The sequence below is a fragment of the Pleurodeles waltl genome, chromosome 1_2, assembly GCF_031143425.1.
Source record: "Pleurodeles waltl isolate 20211129_DDA chromosome 1_2, aPleWal1.hap1.20221129, whole genome shotgun sequence".
Classification (NCBI taxonomy): Eukaryota; Metazoa; Chordata; class Amphibia; order Caudata; family Salamandridae; genus Pleurodeles; species Pleurodeles waltl.
In genome coordinates, this window is record NC_090437.1 from 1,168,398,927 (window position 1) to 1,168,415,303 (window position 16,377).

The 16,377-nt window shown below is 43.4% G+C and overlaps 1 protein-coding gene across 2 annotated transcripts in view; it reads left to right on the plus strand.

Annotated features, from left to right (window-relative positions):
• The window catches only part of KIAA0232 (KIAA0232 ortholog), a 398,715-nt gene that overhangs the window by 261,723 nt on the left and 120,615 nt on the right, over positions 1–16,377 (plus strand). For both annotated transcript variants that reach the window (XM_069203179.1, XM_069203181.1), the window contains exon 7: positions 5,846–5,954. In XM_069203179.1, the coding sequence (XP_069059280.1) occupies positions 5,846–5,954 (109 nt within the window). The remainder of the gene's footprint in view (positions 1–5,845; positions 5,955–16,377) is intronic.

The following is a 16,377-nucleotide window of genomic DNA, read 5'->3' on the forward strand; positions in this document are numbered from 1 at the left end:
CAGGACACCTTAGGGGCTGTCCTGACTGGCCAGTGACTCCTCCTTGTTATTCTCATTATTTTCTCCGGCCTTGCCGCCAAAAGTGGGGGCCGTGGCCGGAGGGGGCGGGCAACTCCACTAGCTGGAGTGTCCTGCGGTGTTGGCACAAAGGGGTGAGCCTTTGAGGCTCACCGCCAGGTGTGACAGCTCCTGCCTGGGGGAGGTGTTAGCATCTTCACCCAGTGCAGGCTTTGTTACTGGCCTCAGAGTGACAAAGGCACTCTCCCCATGGGGCCAGCAACATGTCTCGGTTGTGGCAGGCTGCTGGAACCAGTCAGCCTACACAGATAGTTGGTTAAGGTTTCAGGGGGCACCTCTAAGGTGCCCTCTGGGGTGTATTTTACAATAAAATGTACACTGGCATCAGTGTGCATTTATTGTGCTGAGAAGTTTGATACCAAACTTCCCAGTTTTCAGTGTAGCCATTATGGTGCTGTGGAGTTCGTGTAAAACAGACTCCCAGACCATATACTCTTATGGCTACCCTGCACTTACAATGTCTAAGGTATTGCTTAGACACTGTAGGGGCACAGTGCTCATGCACTGGTGCCCTCACCTATGGTATAGTGCACCCTGCCTTAGGGCTGTAAGGCCTGCTAGAGGGGTGACTTATCTATACCTGCATAGGCAGTGAGAGGCTGGCATGGCACCCTGAGGGGAGTGCCATGTCGACTTACTCGTTTTGTTCTCACCAGCACACACAAGCTGGCAAGCAGTGTGTCTGTGCTGAGTGAGGGGTCTCCAGGGTGGCATAAGACATGCTGCAGCCCTTAGAGACCTTCCTTGGCATCAGGGCCCTTGGTACCTGGGGTACCATTTACAAGGGACTTATCTGGATGCCAGGGTGTGCCAATTGTGGATACAAATGTACAGGTTAGGGAAAGAACACTGGTGCTGGGGCCTGGTTAGCAGGCCTCAGCACACTTTCAATTCAAAACATAGCATCAGCAAAGGCAAAAAGTCAGGGGGTAACCATGCCAAGGAGGCATTTCCTTACACTATTTAAGAGCCATTCCTCTAATTTAAAATTACAGGATAGTCCTTCACACAAACCCTAAGTTTGTCCCTGAAAACCCATCAGATTTTCACATCAAAAAGCCTTTGATTTTAAAAACGTTCTTCCTGAACCCGACAACACCAGCCAAGAGGGCTCTTCACTCTTTGGACATCAAGAGGTGCATCAAGTTCTACTTGGATAAGACCAAAAACGTTACATAGATTCATATGCTGCCAAAGCATGCCTTTGGAGGTCGGGTGTACCAGTCTTCCCTTACATCGATGATTGCCTGTTGAAGGCGAGAATGCCACAGTCCGGTGTAGGCCTCTTCCAGTTGACAGTAAACCTCCTGAAATTGTTGAAGTTCATTGTCAGTGTGCCAAAGTCACACCTGAATCCTTTGCAGAGGCTTCCATTCATCTCGGCCGTCCTAGATAGGGTGTGCTTCTGAGACTTCTGTCCAGATCAGAGTCCAGGACATTTGGCCTGTGATCCTGATATTTTAGCCTCTGTTCTGGGTCTCATTGAGGGTACCCCTGAGGTGTCTTGGACTATTGTCCTCCTACATCCTGCTTGTCGTGATAGTACATATGAGATTTTACAATGGCATCTGAACTCTCAGTAGGCCCGCCACCAAGGGAACCTGTCAGATTCTGTCCATGTTTTGGAGTAGACTGCAAAAGATCTGAAGTAGTGGCTCCTCAACCACAGTTCGACCAGTGTCAGACCACTCTCCTTACCCTACCAAGATCCGACTGAGGTGACATACACCTCGATGCTGGGAAAGGTGAAGACTTGCCTCAACATAAACTTATTGCTGTGGCTGGCCATTTGCTTAGTGTTGAAAGCCTTCCTACTACTCATCAAGAGGAGGCTGGTTAAGGTTGTCATGGAAAACACAAAGGCTGTGTGGTTTTGTAACAAGTTGGGCAAAATAGGGTCCTTGACACTGTGACAGGAGACCCTGTGTTTCTACAAGTAGCTGATTTGTCAGGGCATTTCCGTGATCATGCACCACCTAGCAGGATCTTGAAATTCCAGGGAGGATAAACTCTGCCAACAATAAATAGAGAACCACGAATGACAGGTACTCCCATAGGGTAGTGCAAGGTGTCTTCTAGCAACAAGAAGAGCCCTGGCTCACACTCTTCACCCCTTCTGAGAATGTGCAATGGCAACTTTCACCAGCTTCATTTCCCAAGAAGTCTCTCTCTCACTCTCACTCTCTAAGAGAATAGGGCTGTACGCCTTCCCACCACTTTGTCTGTTTCCCAGAGTTCTGAAGAAGCTCAGCAGCGCCTGGGACCATATCATCCTATTGGCTTTGGAATGGGCCAGGGAAGTGTGGTAATCAGAACCTGTGGGCCTGAGCATCTGTCTTCCAATCGGGGTGCTGCTTAAGGAGGATCTTCCGCTCCAGTATCAGGGCAGGGTCTTGCACCCAGACCCAGTGCAGTCTGCCCCTCCTCGTGCAGAGATTCAACAGCAGCAGTTGACTACAGTTAGTCTTCTTTCCAAAATGGATGTCATCCTTGCAGCCTGGTGTCCTTCTACAAAGTCTGTTTACGCTGGGATAAATTTGTGCATTGGTGTGGCACTCCACTTTCAGCCTTTTTGCGTTTACTGGACCAACCATCTTTTTTTATATCACCTGTTCTTATGCGTTTTTTTTTTTTTTTCTTCATAGTATTAATCCACACGTTTTCTCCTATGCTCTTTGTGATGCCACAGTGGGACCTTAATTTGGGCCTTACTTTTCTTATGTGCACCCCTTTTGAGCAATTGTGCAGCTGTTCTCTGCATCTCCTGACCCTAAAGACTTTCTATTGCAATAACTTCAGCTTGTCACTTGAGTGAGCTTGAAGCTCTGTCAGTTCAGCTGCCATACACCACATTATTTCAAGGCAAATTGGTGCTGAAGACGAGAGAGGCCTTTCTACCAAAAGTACACTCTTTTTCATGTCGAACCGTCCATCACACTTCCATTGTGTTTTTTTTTTTTTTTTTTTTTGTCCACCTCACCCCTTGAAAGTGGAGGAGAGAATCCATCGTTCGACCCCAAAAAAGTGCCAAGCTTACATTGATTGTACCAAAAACCATTGAGTGGACGATCAGCTCTCTGTGGAGTTCTCTAGGGCAAGGCAGTGCAGAAGACAACCATAGCCAGGTGGATAATCCTCTCATAAAGATCTGCCAAGAAGCAGCTTTCAGTAGGATTGCAAGCCTCTTCCACCAGTGCCAAGACTGCTACCCCTGCACTGACATGTAGAGTGCATGTCTTGGATATTTGTCAGGCTCCATCGTAGACATCAGTGCTCACATTCCCATAGCATTATCTGGGCAGCCGGTTGGGAAGGGCATTTTGGCTGTTTAATCCTGGAGGACGTATTGATCTGAGTCTCTCTAGTGACCCACCACAGTGGGAAATAAAGCTTTGGTATCTGTACATGTGAGGGACCTATAGTTAGAGGTATCCATCACAAGAGGAAGGTGCATACCTTCTGTAACGCCTTTTCTGGTAGTTACTGTATCTGACCGCAGCTTCCTCACTACCTTTCTCCCCATTCTTTTTAATCGACTCTCCCATTTTAAAAAAAAGTCACAATTTAACGATTAGCGTCTTGCACAAATAATTGGTTTTGTATCCAAGGTCATGGGTAGTTTCAAGAAAGAAACTGATGAATGTGTGCTTGTGTGCACTTCTGTGCAGCTTCAGCCATTAGTTCCGAGGTTACCTTGGCGCTGCATGCTGAAAAAAATCTTTGGTATAATCTATAGGTGAGAAATCTGCAGTTAGAGTATCCACCAGAAAAAAACGGTACAAAGGTCTTCTCACCCACATAATGGCAAAGTAATGTCCTTGTGGAGAAAATGGAAAGCTTAATGGAAGTACAAATTCGCTTTACATAAACAACATAAAAATAGAGGATGAAGTCTCATCAGCAAGCCTACATTTCAACGCTGTTTTCAGGTTTTAGAAATAGGATTTAAGGAATATTGTGGGATAGTTCAGAGGAAGTAGCTACTTTGGAGGTTTATTGAATGAAAGTGTGAATTTCGTTGTTTTGTAAGCGGTACAATTAAAGTACTAAGTAGTTTTAGAAAGTTGGTTAGTTTATGGAAGAGAGGAATACAAATCGATGATGAATGTTTTTTGAGGGCACTGACTTGCTAAAAGCTGCCACTGCATTATCTGTTTTGTGGATTCAAAACCTTGATAGCGACAGAAAGATGGTTTCTAATTATTATACTGTCTTCTCCATCGATTTAAATTTCTAAATTGTAAGGGTGGGATAAACTTTTTCTGAAAAACCTGAAATGCATTGTTATATCATGCAGATTTGTGGAGTGCACGATCACCCGGGAGGGTATACTGGAGCTTTAAAACCCTGTTGACAGCACTTAGTGTTTTATTTAACTGCGCTTGAATTTGGTGCATATAGTGATATGACATGACCGATAATTTGGAATTAAGAAAGGCTTTTGTTGAATCAAAGCACACAGTTTGATATCCAATTATAAATCAGTACAATTGGGTTATTTCCTTCAACAGTCATAGTATGAATTTTCTCAAATGGCTCAGTGCTGAATTTGGGTCTGAAAGCCTGGAACCTTATGGAGCTTGGGGGAATTAATCTGGTGTTCTTGTCTACAGTATAGGGTAACAAGGCTATTGATAGTATGCTTCCCTGCTAAATTTGAACCTAAAAAAAAAGCCTTGGGGGGATTAAACCGATGTTCTTGCCTACTGGACAAGGTAACAATGCTGTTGACACTATATGGCACCACTCCAGCCTCCAAGGTTTCAAGCTTCTCTGTGGTACATTCAAAGAAGCAGTTCAGCTTATGCCAGCTACCTGCTCGATTGCCTCACATCCTTGTCATGCGCTTTACCCAGGTACCATCTCCCCGAACACTCGTTTGGTCTGCACGTTCCATTGTCCAAACTTTGAGGGTTCTGTTTTGCCAGGAATCCCGATGTTCTGAACCTCTTACCTGGTGTTGAAAACACTATCTAGACAACTTTGAAAGGAAAGGATTGCCAGTGTGATATAATGAAGCTGCACTTATCTGTTAAATGATGTTCTTTATTAGCCACTAATGAAGCATTCTGGTTAGCAAATCTCTCCAACAATCCAATGAGGACACTGATAAATAAAAAAATAAAATAAAAAATGTAAACATCACTTTTGATTTTAAGGTTCATTCCTTTGACTGAAGCATCTCAAACTGAATCTTGAGTAATAAACATATCACAATAAAGGCTTATTTTTAATTATTGTTTATCACACACAAAATATCAATGGGGTCCTTTGCTCTGTAAATACCTGCCGCTTATTGTGTAGTTCCAAAACAGATTTAGTTTTTCCTGTAAAAATCAGTTCTACTCTTACCACCATATTTATTTTGAGGCAATAGCTAAATAAATCTCAGTACCATCTTCTCTGCTGTCATCAAGATGTCAGTTCGTGCACACATAGAGAAAGTTGTGAATCTGCAACCACTGGAATCTGCACACAAGCTGAATATTTATCAAACATACAGTAACCTGAGGCTCCTAGTTGATAGTATGATGTTCTGACTGTATATCTGTTCTTCTCCAAGTCCACCACAGTAGATGATACCATGGAAGTGTAAATTAAGATGCATCAGAGACAGATATAGGGTTGTTAATGGCAGACATTCACCCACAGTCAAGCGGTGCTATGATAAAGTCCTAATTCAAATACAGCAGTTAGCCTTTTCAATCAATCAGCATATTTTCAGTTTGTATGAGTTAGCGTTTATTCTGTTTTTGTTTTCTTTTAGTTTCCTGTTATAAATGTTGCCGTGGAAGGTGTAAGTGCAAGCCAACAAAAGCAATGTTGGTGGGAAAAGGCTCTGTATTCTCCTCGCTTTCCCGGATCAGACTGTGATGGTAGGGAATGCTAACGTTTATTTCTAAAATGTAAATGTTATATCTCTTCATTGACATTATGCCATGTTGAAGTATTGTTAATTTCTATATTCAAATTGAATAGGTCTGACAAGACAGCAATATATTTCACAGTTGTAAAGTACCCTTACTTCACCACAATTTCTTCCCAGCACGTCTGACATTCTGTTTGGTAATGGACGTTACACAATCGTATACCAGGGGCTGAACATAAAAACCAATACCCAGCTCCTTACTCAACTCTACCTTTTCAATCTTTTTTTGTTTGTTTTTTGCTTTGACGGACTAACAATTCGTGCTTACCTACAAGCAGACACCTAGTATTTTAATTTTCTTTTTGATAATATTTTCCCTCATTCACTTATTTTTTGTTATAGAGCTCTCCAATTTGAATCATGTTTTTCTTGGAGTATAACGATTCATGCAAAACACCTGTCTGATACAGAGTATCACTTGCATTGACTAGAGACTTTACATTCCCGGCTAGCAAGATCTTCTCAGCAGTCATTATCTTAGAAAATTGCAGATGTATGTCTGCAGACCAATATTCTATTGATGTTTTTATTCGTAGTATTCAACCCCTGCAACCTAGTCTGCTCAGCCATTGCCTGGCTGGCTAAGGAACCTCATGGGTGATTGAGTGAGCCCTTCTTCGCATCAGTTATGCAGGTGCAGCCAGAAGGTGCTGAGATGTAACCTAAGAAGATATTAAATACCTATCCAAGGGAAGTCCCATGGCACCTGTGGAAAATCGGTTGACAAGGTTAAATTCCTCTGTCACTGAGCTAATTGGATACTTTGTGTGCCATTACTATATGTAGCAATGTGCTACCAAGAGCCACTTGGTTGTTCCTGCTACCTTTTTTAGTTTTGCTATCAAGAGAATACAGGTGAAGGCTACTGGTACTGCTGTAGTCACATCTTAAAGTAAAGCTTTACTGAAATGCCTTTTCTCCAAGATGGGTGATGTAATGTTGGTGCAAGAAGCATATCTACTAGCTACTTATCTCCCCAGATTGAAGTCTAGGTCATATCACTTGCAGCATTACCATGCATCACAATCCAAGGTTAGAGACATAGGAATGGGAAGATGGCTTGAATATGGGAACTAAATTCATGAAAGCGTACATCTACAGAGACAGAAGTGGCCGGGTGATAGTTGTGTGGAGATTCCTTAATGGCAAACTGCTTAAAAGTCTGTTTTAGCCCGAAGACAGTAGAGAGGCTTTCTATGCACATGGGTTCCCTGGTGGTGATTTTAATGAGGTGTAGGACCTGACATTAGCTGGGATCCCCCCCCAAAAAGGCATTATAATTCCTCACCTACCCTAGCAACTTTAAGGAAAGTACATTTTATAAATCTTCCATCCATCCCCTCTGCCTGCAGAGAAAGGTTGGATGGCGACACCAAGCACGTTCATCGTACAGTCAGTCTTGCAGCTTCAATTACCAGTTGATTGCAGCACAGCTAACCACAATCATGCTGGGAATGGATTTACTGATGTAAGTGTTCTTTCAGGGCTGTGCCATGATCATGTTCTGGCTAGGTTTGTTGTACTAAACAAATACTCACAAAATTCCCCCCTACTGCAGTTTACCATTGTCCATTTGGTTCAGATTCCTCCATAGGCTGCACTTCAACCTAGTGAGTCCCTAGAGGCTGCTTATGATGCCTTAGCATTGGCCGACCTAACACAACAACAGTTGCTTGCATCTTCCGATGCTTCTGCAGGCTGTTCAAGGCCGTCCCAACAGTGTTTCCCCACTGTTTAGGTTTCTTGGAAATCTCTTGTAAATTAATAAAAAATAAAAATAAATAAACAGGCTTTGAGTTTGCCCATTACTTACCATTAGGTAGGCCTGACCTCACTCTCTTTTCCTTCCTTCTTATTGGTCAGCGTGTTGTCTGGTTTCACTCTGCAGGTCTTCCTGCTCAGCTTTCTATTCATGCTATGGCGTGGAGCTGGGCCAAAGTACAGCTGCCGATCACTCAGTGCTGACTTGGTGTCCAGTGTCCTTTCCCTAACTAGCAGTCTGGAGGTATTATTTTCTTGTTATTTGCCATCTACTATGCCATATGAGTGCATCTGTGATTCTCAGACGCCATCATCATATAATTTTAACAAACTTTCCTGCCCTATTTTGTACTATTTCCAGCTGGTCTGGAAAGGCTGCTTCAAAATCTCACCAGGATATCTAATGCACTGAAGGCTGATTAAATCACAGCTTCAAAAGAGCTTTAAAAGCACTATTTAGAAACAAGCTGATTCGCTTTCAGCCAACAAGACACTGTTCTACCAGTGCCAACTCGCATCCGTACAGTTCAAAGCAGAAAAACAAAAAGAATATTAATCTGAAAAGGTGAAATAGGGCTGACGGGCTAGATAAACAGCAGAAAACGTAATTATGAAGTTAAGAGCAGGCTGCCTGTTTCTTCAGTCTTTGTAAAGGCAAGTAACACACTGTCATACAGTAGTTATATAGTTTTTCAGTTAGTGGTTTTAGAAAGCGCAGCGCATCACAGGTTACTTCGTAGCGATGTAGAATGAAAGGGATTACTTTTGACAAAGGCGGAGGATGTTAATTAAGCTTGTTTCTTATACCCTGTAATCCCAGATGGAGATGGCTTTGTATTCCAGTCAGCGTGCCACCATTTTAGTGAAAGAATAAAGTGTTCTTCCTTGAAGCCCCCGAAGCACAACAATTGGCAAATAATATTAAGCTTCTTGAAAAACACAAATGGGAATTTGTACTGCAGCAGTAGGAGGAGGTGGACAAAGTGTTACACTCCTCCCCAATGGTGTCCCTAAAAGTGGCATCAGAGCCTGGTTAGTAGAGATTGCGCTTGTAAGTCACATTGGCTTCACCAGTGCAGCTAGTTTCTCTAGTGAGGGTTAGTGTTCTCCTGCACACTAACGGACAGGTGCATGAGGGCTGAAAGGCCCATGGAAACACCTGAGGTGACAAGCACCTGCCCTTCGGCAGGCTAGGACTGGAAACAAAATAGGCTCCGGTATTGAAGTAAAAGTGCTCCCCGCTCCCCCAACCCTCTCGATTAGCTAATCAGATAGCTAATAAAATGGCATGTTTGTCTATTGGGCCACTCTTGAACTTGTAAAGGCACTCTGTATATATGTTTTGCACATGGAGAAAGTGCATGAAATCACTGAGGGGTAGTTATGTAACTGATAGAGTAGTCTTGGCAGGGCAGACGTTTTAAAGATGTCTCAATGGTCCATCAATGACAGTGATAAGGGGAACTAAGCAGCTATTTCACCTTGTAACCTGTGAATTTGGGGTTAAATATTCTCTTCCCAGGCAGCTCCTTCATCTTAAGTCATACCCTTAGGTGTGTAAATACCACCTTAATCAATCATGAAGCCTTTTGCCCCTTGTAAGGTCTTTTGGCTTGTTGCCTACTGGATAAATTGCTGATTTAGATTTAATAAGGCGAAGCCTGGAGAATTCCACAAATACTCAGAAAAATATCACTGGCTTTCAGGCCAGCCAACTCAGGGTCTTCTGTAAACACCATTATGTCACCGGCATACAAGGATATTCGATCTGCTATGCACAGTTGGTACCCTTTTAATAGCTCATCTATTCTTACCCATTTTGTCAACATTTTGATCACAGTTATGAACTGTTGGAAATGGCCCTTTTCGCAGGGTTATTCCCAAACTTTTCACCTTCTTCCTCCTATTTTCTCTGATTTGTTTTTGCTGGTTTATTGTCTCTGCGCACTTTAACACTGCTGATCAGTGCTAAAGTGCAAGTGCGCCTTATGTAAATTGTATTGGTGATTGGTTTATCCTTGATTGGCATATTTGATTTTCTGGTAACTCCCTAGTAATGTGCACCCGAGGTGCCCTGCCTGGTGTGCAGTTTTAAACTGCCAATTCGGCCAGGCAAGGGTACCCACTGCTAAGGTAGGCTCTGGGTGCAGTGCATCTGGAAGGTCTGACATTTACTGGTATGTTTTACATGTTTTAACAGTGAAATACTGCCAAATAAGGTTTTCGCTGTTGCAAGGCCTATCTTTCTAGGTTAACATGGGGACTGCCTTTCAATATTTTTAAAGTCAGATTCCCTTTGAGAGCAGATCAAAATATTGAATTTGGGATCACTGAACTCACAATTTAAAAATACATCTTTTTGTAAAGTTGGTTTTTAAATTGTCTGTTTGAAAATGCCACTTTTGGAAAGTGGGCATTTTCTTGCTTAAACCGTTCTGTGCCTGCCTGCTTGTGTATTCCACATCTGGGTCAGACTGACAGTTGGGCTGCTCTGAATTCCCTCTAGACACTGACACAAAGGGAGCTGGGTGTAGCCTGCATATCCTGATGAGTCTCCTGGGCTAGAGTGGGGAGGGAGGAGTTAACACACCTGAAAGGTCTGTGCCTGTCCTCACACAGTGCAGTCTCTGACCCCCTGGAGTGTGTCTGGGGCCAGGCCTGGGCAAGGCAGAATCTTGTCCACAACAGAGACTTTCCTTTGAAGTTTACTTCAAAGACAGAAAGGGGTAGAAGTATTGGATCCAAAAACCCAGACTTTTAGAATCTTTCTGGAATCAAAAGGAACCTCTGACAAGAAGGGCTGCCCTTTGCTGTGTTGCTTTGCTGGGTTGGCCTGCAGTTGCTGTTTCTGCCTTGAGAGAGCAAAGGGTGAACTTTGCTCTGTATCCTGCTTGAGAAAGTTCTCCAAGGGCTTGGAGCAGAGCTTACCTTCTGTTGGAAGTCTCAAGGACACCAAATACTTGTTTCATCTGCCTACAGTTCTAGGAACTGTGTTTTGTGCTGTTCAGGAAGGAAAACCACTGCGATGCTGCTGGCCTGCTCCATGAACTGCTGACCCCTCACGGAGTCTCACTGCAACCCTGGTCCCACCAATGCCGCCATCTGACACTGCCACCAAACCGCTGCTTGCACTGTGACCTGTCGGCCCCGCACTCTGGCATTGCCTTGCTCACACCACAGCCTAGGCATCCCCGACGACGCTGCTCCTGCTGACACCTGCACCGCTGCCTGCACTGTGGCCTGTGGACACCGCTCGTGGGGTACACGAAGCACCGTCCGGTCCCACACTGCAGCCCCAGTCCAGCACTATCTACTCCAATGTCATCACCAGGCGTCCCTGCCTGCACCGCAACCCGTGGACGCTACACGGAGCACGTCCCACGCCGCACCACTGGCTTGGGCCTTCCGACGACCGCCCTTCAGCAACAATGACACCACTGCCTGCACCGTGACGTAGTGACACGGCACTTTGCACTACCCCGCTTCGTACTGCAGCCCTGGTCTGGTGCCACTGGCTGCACTGTGATCTGTGGGCACCGCACGTCGCATTGCCCCGCTTCACACGCAGCCACGACACCATCCACGCTACCCCTCCTGACTTCATTAGCCGGAGTTAGATCTGCAACGTGTGTGACTTCAAGAGCCCGACGACCCCCGCACAGACCTCCAGAACCCATGCCAACGACGCTGCTCTCCAAACCTCATTGCGAGGATCACGATGCCCTGCAATTCCAAGATGCTGTTTGTGGGTCTTCCCAACACTGTAGCTGGCCTACGACACCACAGCCGGCATGAATTGTTGGTTTTGTTGATCACGATGCCGTGATAGCCCAGGTGGAGCTATCGAGATCAAGGAACTGTATTTGTAAGTAATTTCTGCAAAATTCATATCTTCATTACTGTATGTTGGATTTTTTATCGAATTTGGTCTTGTTTTATATAGATAAATATTGGTTATTTTTCTAAAACTGGTGTGGTGTCCTTTTGTAGTGTTTTAACTGTTACTGTTTTATGTGCAAATGCTTTACACATTGCTTCTGAGATAAGCCTGACCGCTAGTGCCAAGCTACCAAGGGTGTGAACAGGGGTTATCTGTGCGGTTATCTCCCTTATCCTGACTAGAGTGAGAGTCCCTACTTGGACAGGGTGCAAATCGACTGCCAACTAGAGAACCCCATTTTTAACATGAACAAGGAAGAAGGTGGGTAGACTTGCTTCATGCCCCTTTTAATGGGGAATGAATCTGACACCTCCATCCTACCCTTATCCACACCAACAGATTAGTATTCAGCAGTCATACATAGCAGAGTGAACAGTTAATTCCATTCAATCGAATCAAGTCTTTTCGAAGTCAACCAAGAAAAGTACTAAGGTGCTTTCTAATTGGTTTGGTAAGGCATTGTAGAGATGTTGTATATTCTGTCTTTGAACCCTACGAGATGGAAAGCCTGATTGATCTGTACGAATGTAAGAGCAGTTCCCTTTTATCAGGCATTTTACTAGATCTTTGCAAGGGTTTTTACATCAATGTTCAAAAGTGAGATTGGGCGATATGAGGATTGACTTTGAGAGGGTCTCTTTGACTTGGGAATCTCTACAGTTTCAGCTAGTCTGAACTTTAGTGAAAGCTCTCTCACTCAGGCAGTTGAACACATTTCATGTTTATGTTGCCAGAAAATCCTACTCTGCCTTGCCAAATAGCATGACAAAGGTAAACTTGGCAGACCAAACTTAAAATGGGATGGTCACATAAAAAGCTAACTTGACTCGGATGATTTGAAACCTCCATTTCACAGAACTTGGCACAGTCACTTGTGATTTATCACTCAACATACGTGCTGTACAATCACTTAGTAAAGTGTCCCACTGCTGGGTCAAGTGATGGCCTCTAAACGTTCATAAGTATTCTCTTTAATCATTCTAGTGTGTCCTGAATGGCCTATCTCAAGCTTTGTTTCCTTATTTGCATCACTGCCACCAATAAACTCAAATGATTTACTAATCCCTTGTCTTTCTCTAGCTCATCCACTGTGTATCCATAAGCATGCTCTTCCATACTCAAACTCCCTCAATAATAATATAGCCTTTTGATAAAATGAGATTCTCTAGTGTGCACTACCTTCACAGTTCTTTGGTCTGTCACAACCGATATAGCATCAAATTGGCAGACCACACACTATTCCACTACATTTTACATCCTTACAATCCTACATCGCATACATAACTGTCAAGACACTAAATTAGCTGTAAGTTTGTTTTCAGACCTGGCACATATTCCATCTTCTTATAGTATTCATGAAGTAGATACTGACATTTGGGTTCTTCATCCAGGTCCTTTCTTGCTAAAAAGGTCTCAGAAGGCTTAAACTTATTTTTCATAGCAGTTGTCTTCATATGAAAGACATGCTGTTTGTGACGACGTTGCTTCCATGAGACAAGTAGTTCCAACAGTGGACCTTAGCTTCCCAGTTCATTTAGGCTCCAGCTGTGTGAGGGGCACGCAGGAAAGCCCCATTCAACAAAGGCATGCAGTTGGCTAAGCTGGTCCAGGCCGCTGCCATGCAGAAGCCTATTAACCTGTTGTGTAGTGCAGAGTGAAGTAAAGAGCCCTTCGTCACGTGCCTCATGGCTAAAAAAAATAAAATGATGGGTGGAACACTTGAATTGAACGCAACCACTGGTGATTACTCTGGCCACATTCCAGTACGTTGTTTTCTGATGGATACTTTTAACCACAGATTCTTGAACATGTGAATTCTCCCCTGCACAAATAAGCACCACCCATGTGCAATGGAGTCAGTTCATTTCTTTCCGTGCCTTTACATGCAGATCTGCTACTTCTCAAAACTATCCAGTGTGCAAGGCACATGTCCTAAATCAATGGGATTCAACCATGCAGGTACTGTTGCAGGCAAATATCTTACGGAACTGCACAAAGTCGGTTTGTGGTGCTTGGGGTCGGACCACAACACCAAGGCCTGCGGCGACTGTATCCAGATAAAACCTAAAGCTATACCGGAATGTGAATCTCTACATCGTCAAACACAACAAAACTCCACGCCATGATTGGTCAAAGGCAAAACAAAGGTCCTGCTCCTGAAGTCATTCCCCCTGCAGGTCCTTGTCACAGTCGAAGTATATAGGTAAGGTGAAGAGGAAATACATGAGATCTAAACTGGAAACAGCCCATTCCCGAGCACTCTTGAACTCCAGAGTAGGCCTCTCTGTTACTTCTAGACTTATGCTAGACTGTTGTATGCATAGAAAGGCCAGTATTGAATTTACTCACACTCCGATCCCATTGCGCCCTCTCACATCTCATGAACACTCATCCTTCCAGGACTCTGTCTGGTTTACAGAACTGTTAAAGGATTTAAAAAGTAAGAGTGCTGCGATGAAATATTTTGTTTAAATAAAAAAATTCCTGAACACCTTTGGGATCATTCACCTTCTGCATAATGAATATAATTGCATTATAGAGACAGTCAACTCTTTCAGTAGTATTGTATTTTTTTAACCTAAATGTTGAATAGCACCAAATTAATTTGTAGCCTTCCATTCAAGGCACCTTGAAAATTGATGCTTTAGGCATGCTCACCACTGTTTTTGTACTTTTTGCCTGACTGTTAAGCTGGTGCTGCTGTTGTGTGCACATTCGTAGCCACCTAGTGTCTCCATGGCATACTCACTTTCAGTCCTGATCTTTTAACAGATATTACATTGTATTCTGGAACTTAAAATTTTCATTTAATACTGTAACAATGAGCTCCAAATCCTAGCATTAATTTGCAGTTAGATAAAAAACCGGTATTAGATTAAGCTGACGCATGTAACAATGGAACACCTTGCAAGTATACATTTTGTTGGTATCTGGAAAGTCTTGTCATATTTTCACAACTATCCTGTGAGCATGGTGACAAAGCTTTTTTCACAAGTACCTGTAACCTACACCTTGCATTGGATGTTTAAAGTCTGGGGTGTTTGGGAAGTGACCTGCTATCAATCCTGACTTGTTAGTAAAGTAGATTGAGGTATCAAAGGATTTTACCCATTCTGGGTCTGTGGATAAATAGTATAGAAGATATTGGCCTAGTTTCTTATGGGCCAGCCATTTCACCAGTCAGTGAAAGAATTAAACACTGCCAAAAGATCAGATATCATTTTAATACTCCCAGATTCTCTACAGTGTATACAATAATTAGATCAGACCTACACCATGCTTCTAAACTCTGCTCATTTAATCCAAGCTCACAGAACCGTGGTAAACAAAAGGAAGTAAAACAATATTTTAGTGACATTGTTAAGCAACAAAACACAGACAGAATAAACTTAAATCATTCTTTCTTGCTACTACCTTGTATAACAGATACATTGTGCTGGCCCATTGAGAAAGAATCAAAAATGACTTATTCTCCATGCCTGAATCTTTGCAGGATTTGCATGCTTGAATCTTCCCAGTCATTGAGGTGTGGGTCCCATAGTACTTCTATTGTGTAAGCATTATACAGTAAAGCTTGAACCAGTGACATTGTAGGCCAACAAACATTTTAGGTAGAACCCCATTTTATGGCTTCAAGAGAGAAAATCCATAGAAACGCCTAACTAGAAAAACCTTTGTTAGAGAAAGATATGTTAAGGAGCTTGATGAGGCGCCACATAAGAAATTATCAACAGGGAAAGAAGCGAGAAGAAGAATTCGGATCAGCCAAAGTCAAGGCGTCAATGCCTCTAAGATCATCTAATTCAGAGAAAACAAGGTCAGAACCTTCCTCTCTTTTTTAAACTGCTTCAGCTTATGCAGATATCTTAGATCTTCCTCACAGATCACATGCGTCAGCAGCAAAACAATGAACAAGACCGTTGATGGCTATGGTGTCAAAGTCTACGTCAAGGACAACTACCACCAAAATATCTACAGCCCCTTCATCATCAAGATTAGTATCAACGTCTTCATTAGCAGCGAGACTAACGGCAGCTGCTCTGTCATTGAGACCAGCAATGGCTGCTTTGTTATTGTCACAGTCGACAGAAGTCCCCCTTGGATCCTTTGTCAACAACTGCTCCATCAACAACTACCTCAGTGGCTACACCATCAACGACTGCAGCACTTAAAGGTGAGACACATGGATTTTTCAAACAAGCTGTTGCTTGCAAAGTCAGCATTGTCGACTGGCCTGTGGGCAGCTGCTACTGATGCTTTAATAAGGCCAGATTAGACCTTGCCAACTGAGGTGTCATGTTTACCACCCATCTGCTTTCAGGAAACAGGAGGTACGGATGAGGATGACTGACCTTTTGGGAGTGCAAGTAGCCCGTTGCAGCTACATGTAAATTTACCTTTAGATTTTTCTTTCAGAGACCGGCACCAAGGCAAAAGTAAGATGATAAGAAGAGTTCAATTAGGATTGTCCTTATGATGAAGCATTTGCAGGGCAGTCATTTCAAGAACCAATGATGTAGATTCCCATAGCTCTGGTCTCATATACACCAGATGGTTATCAATTATTGTAAAAGATTTTCAGACAGGGGAGTTCCACACAAACAGCACAAAACACTGATTCCATCAGGTGGTATTTCATCAGGTTCTCCTAGGCTAATAGCACAAGCAA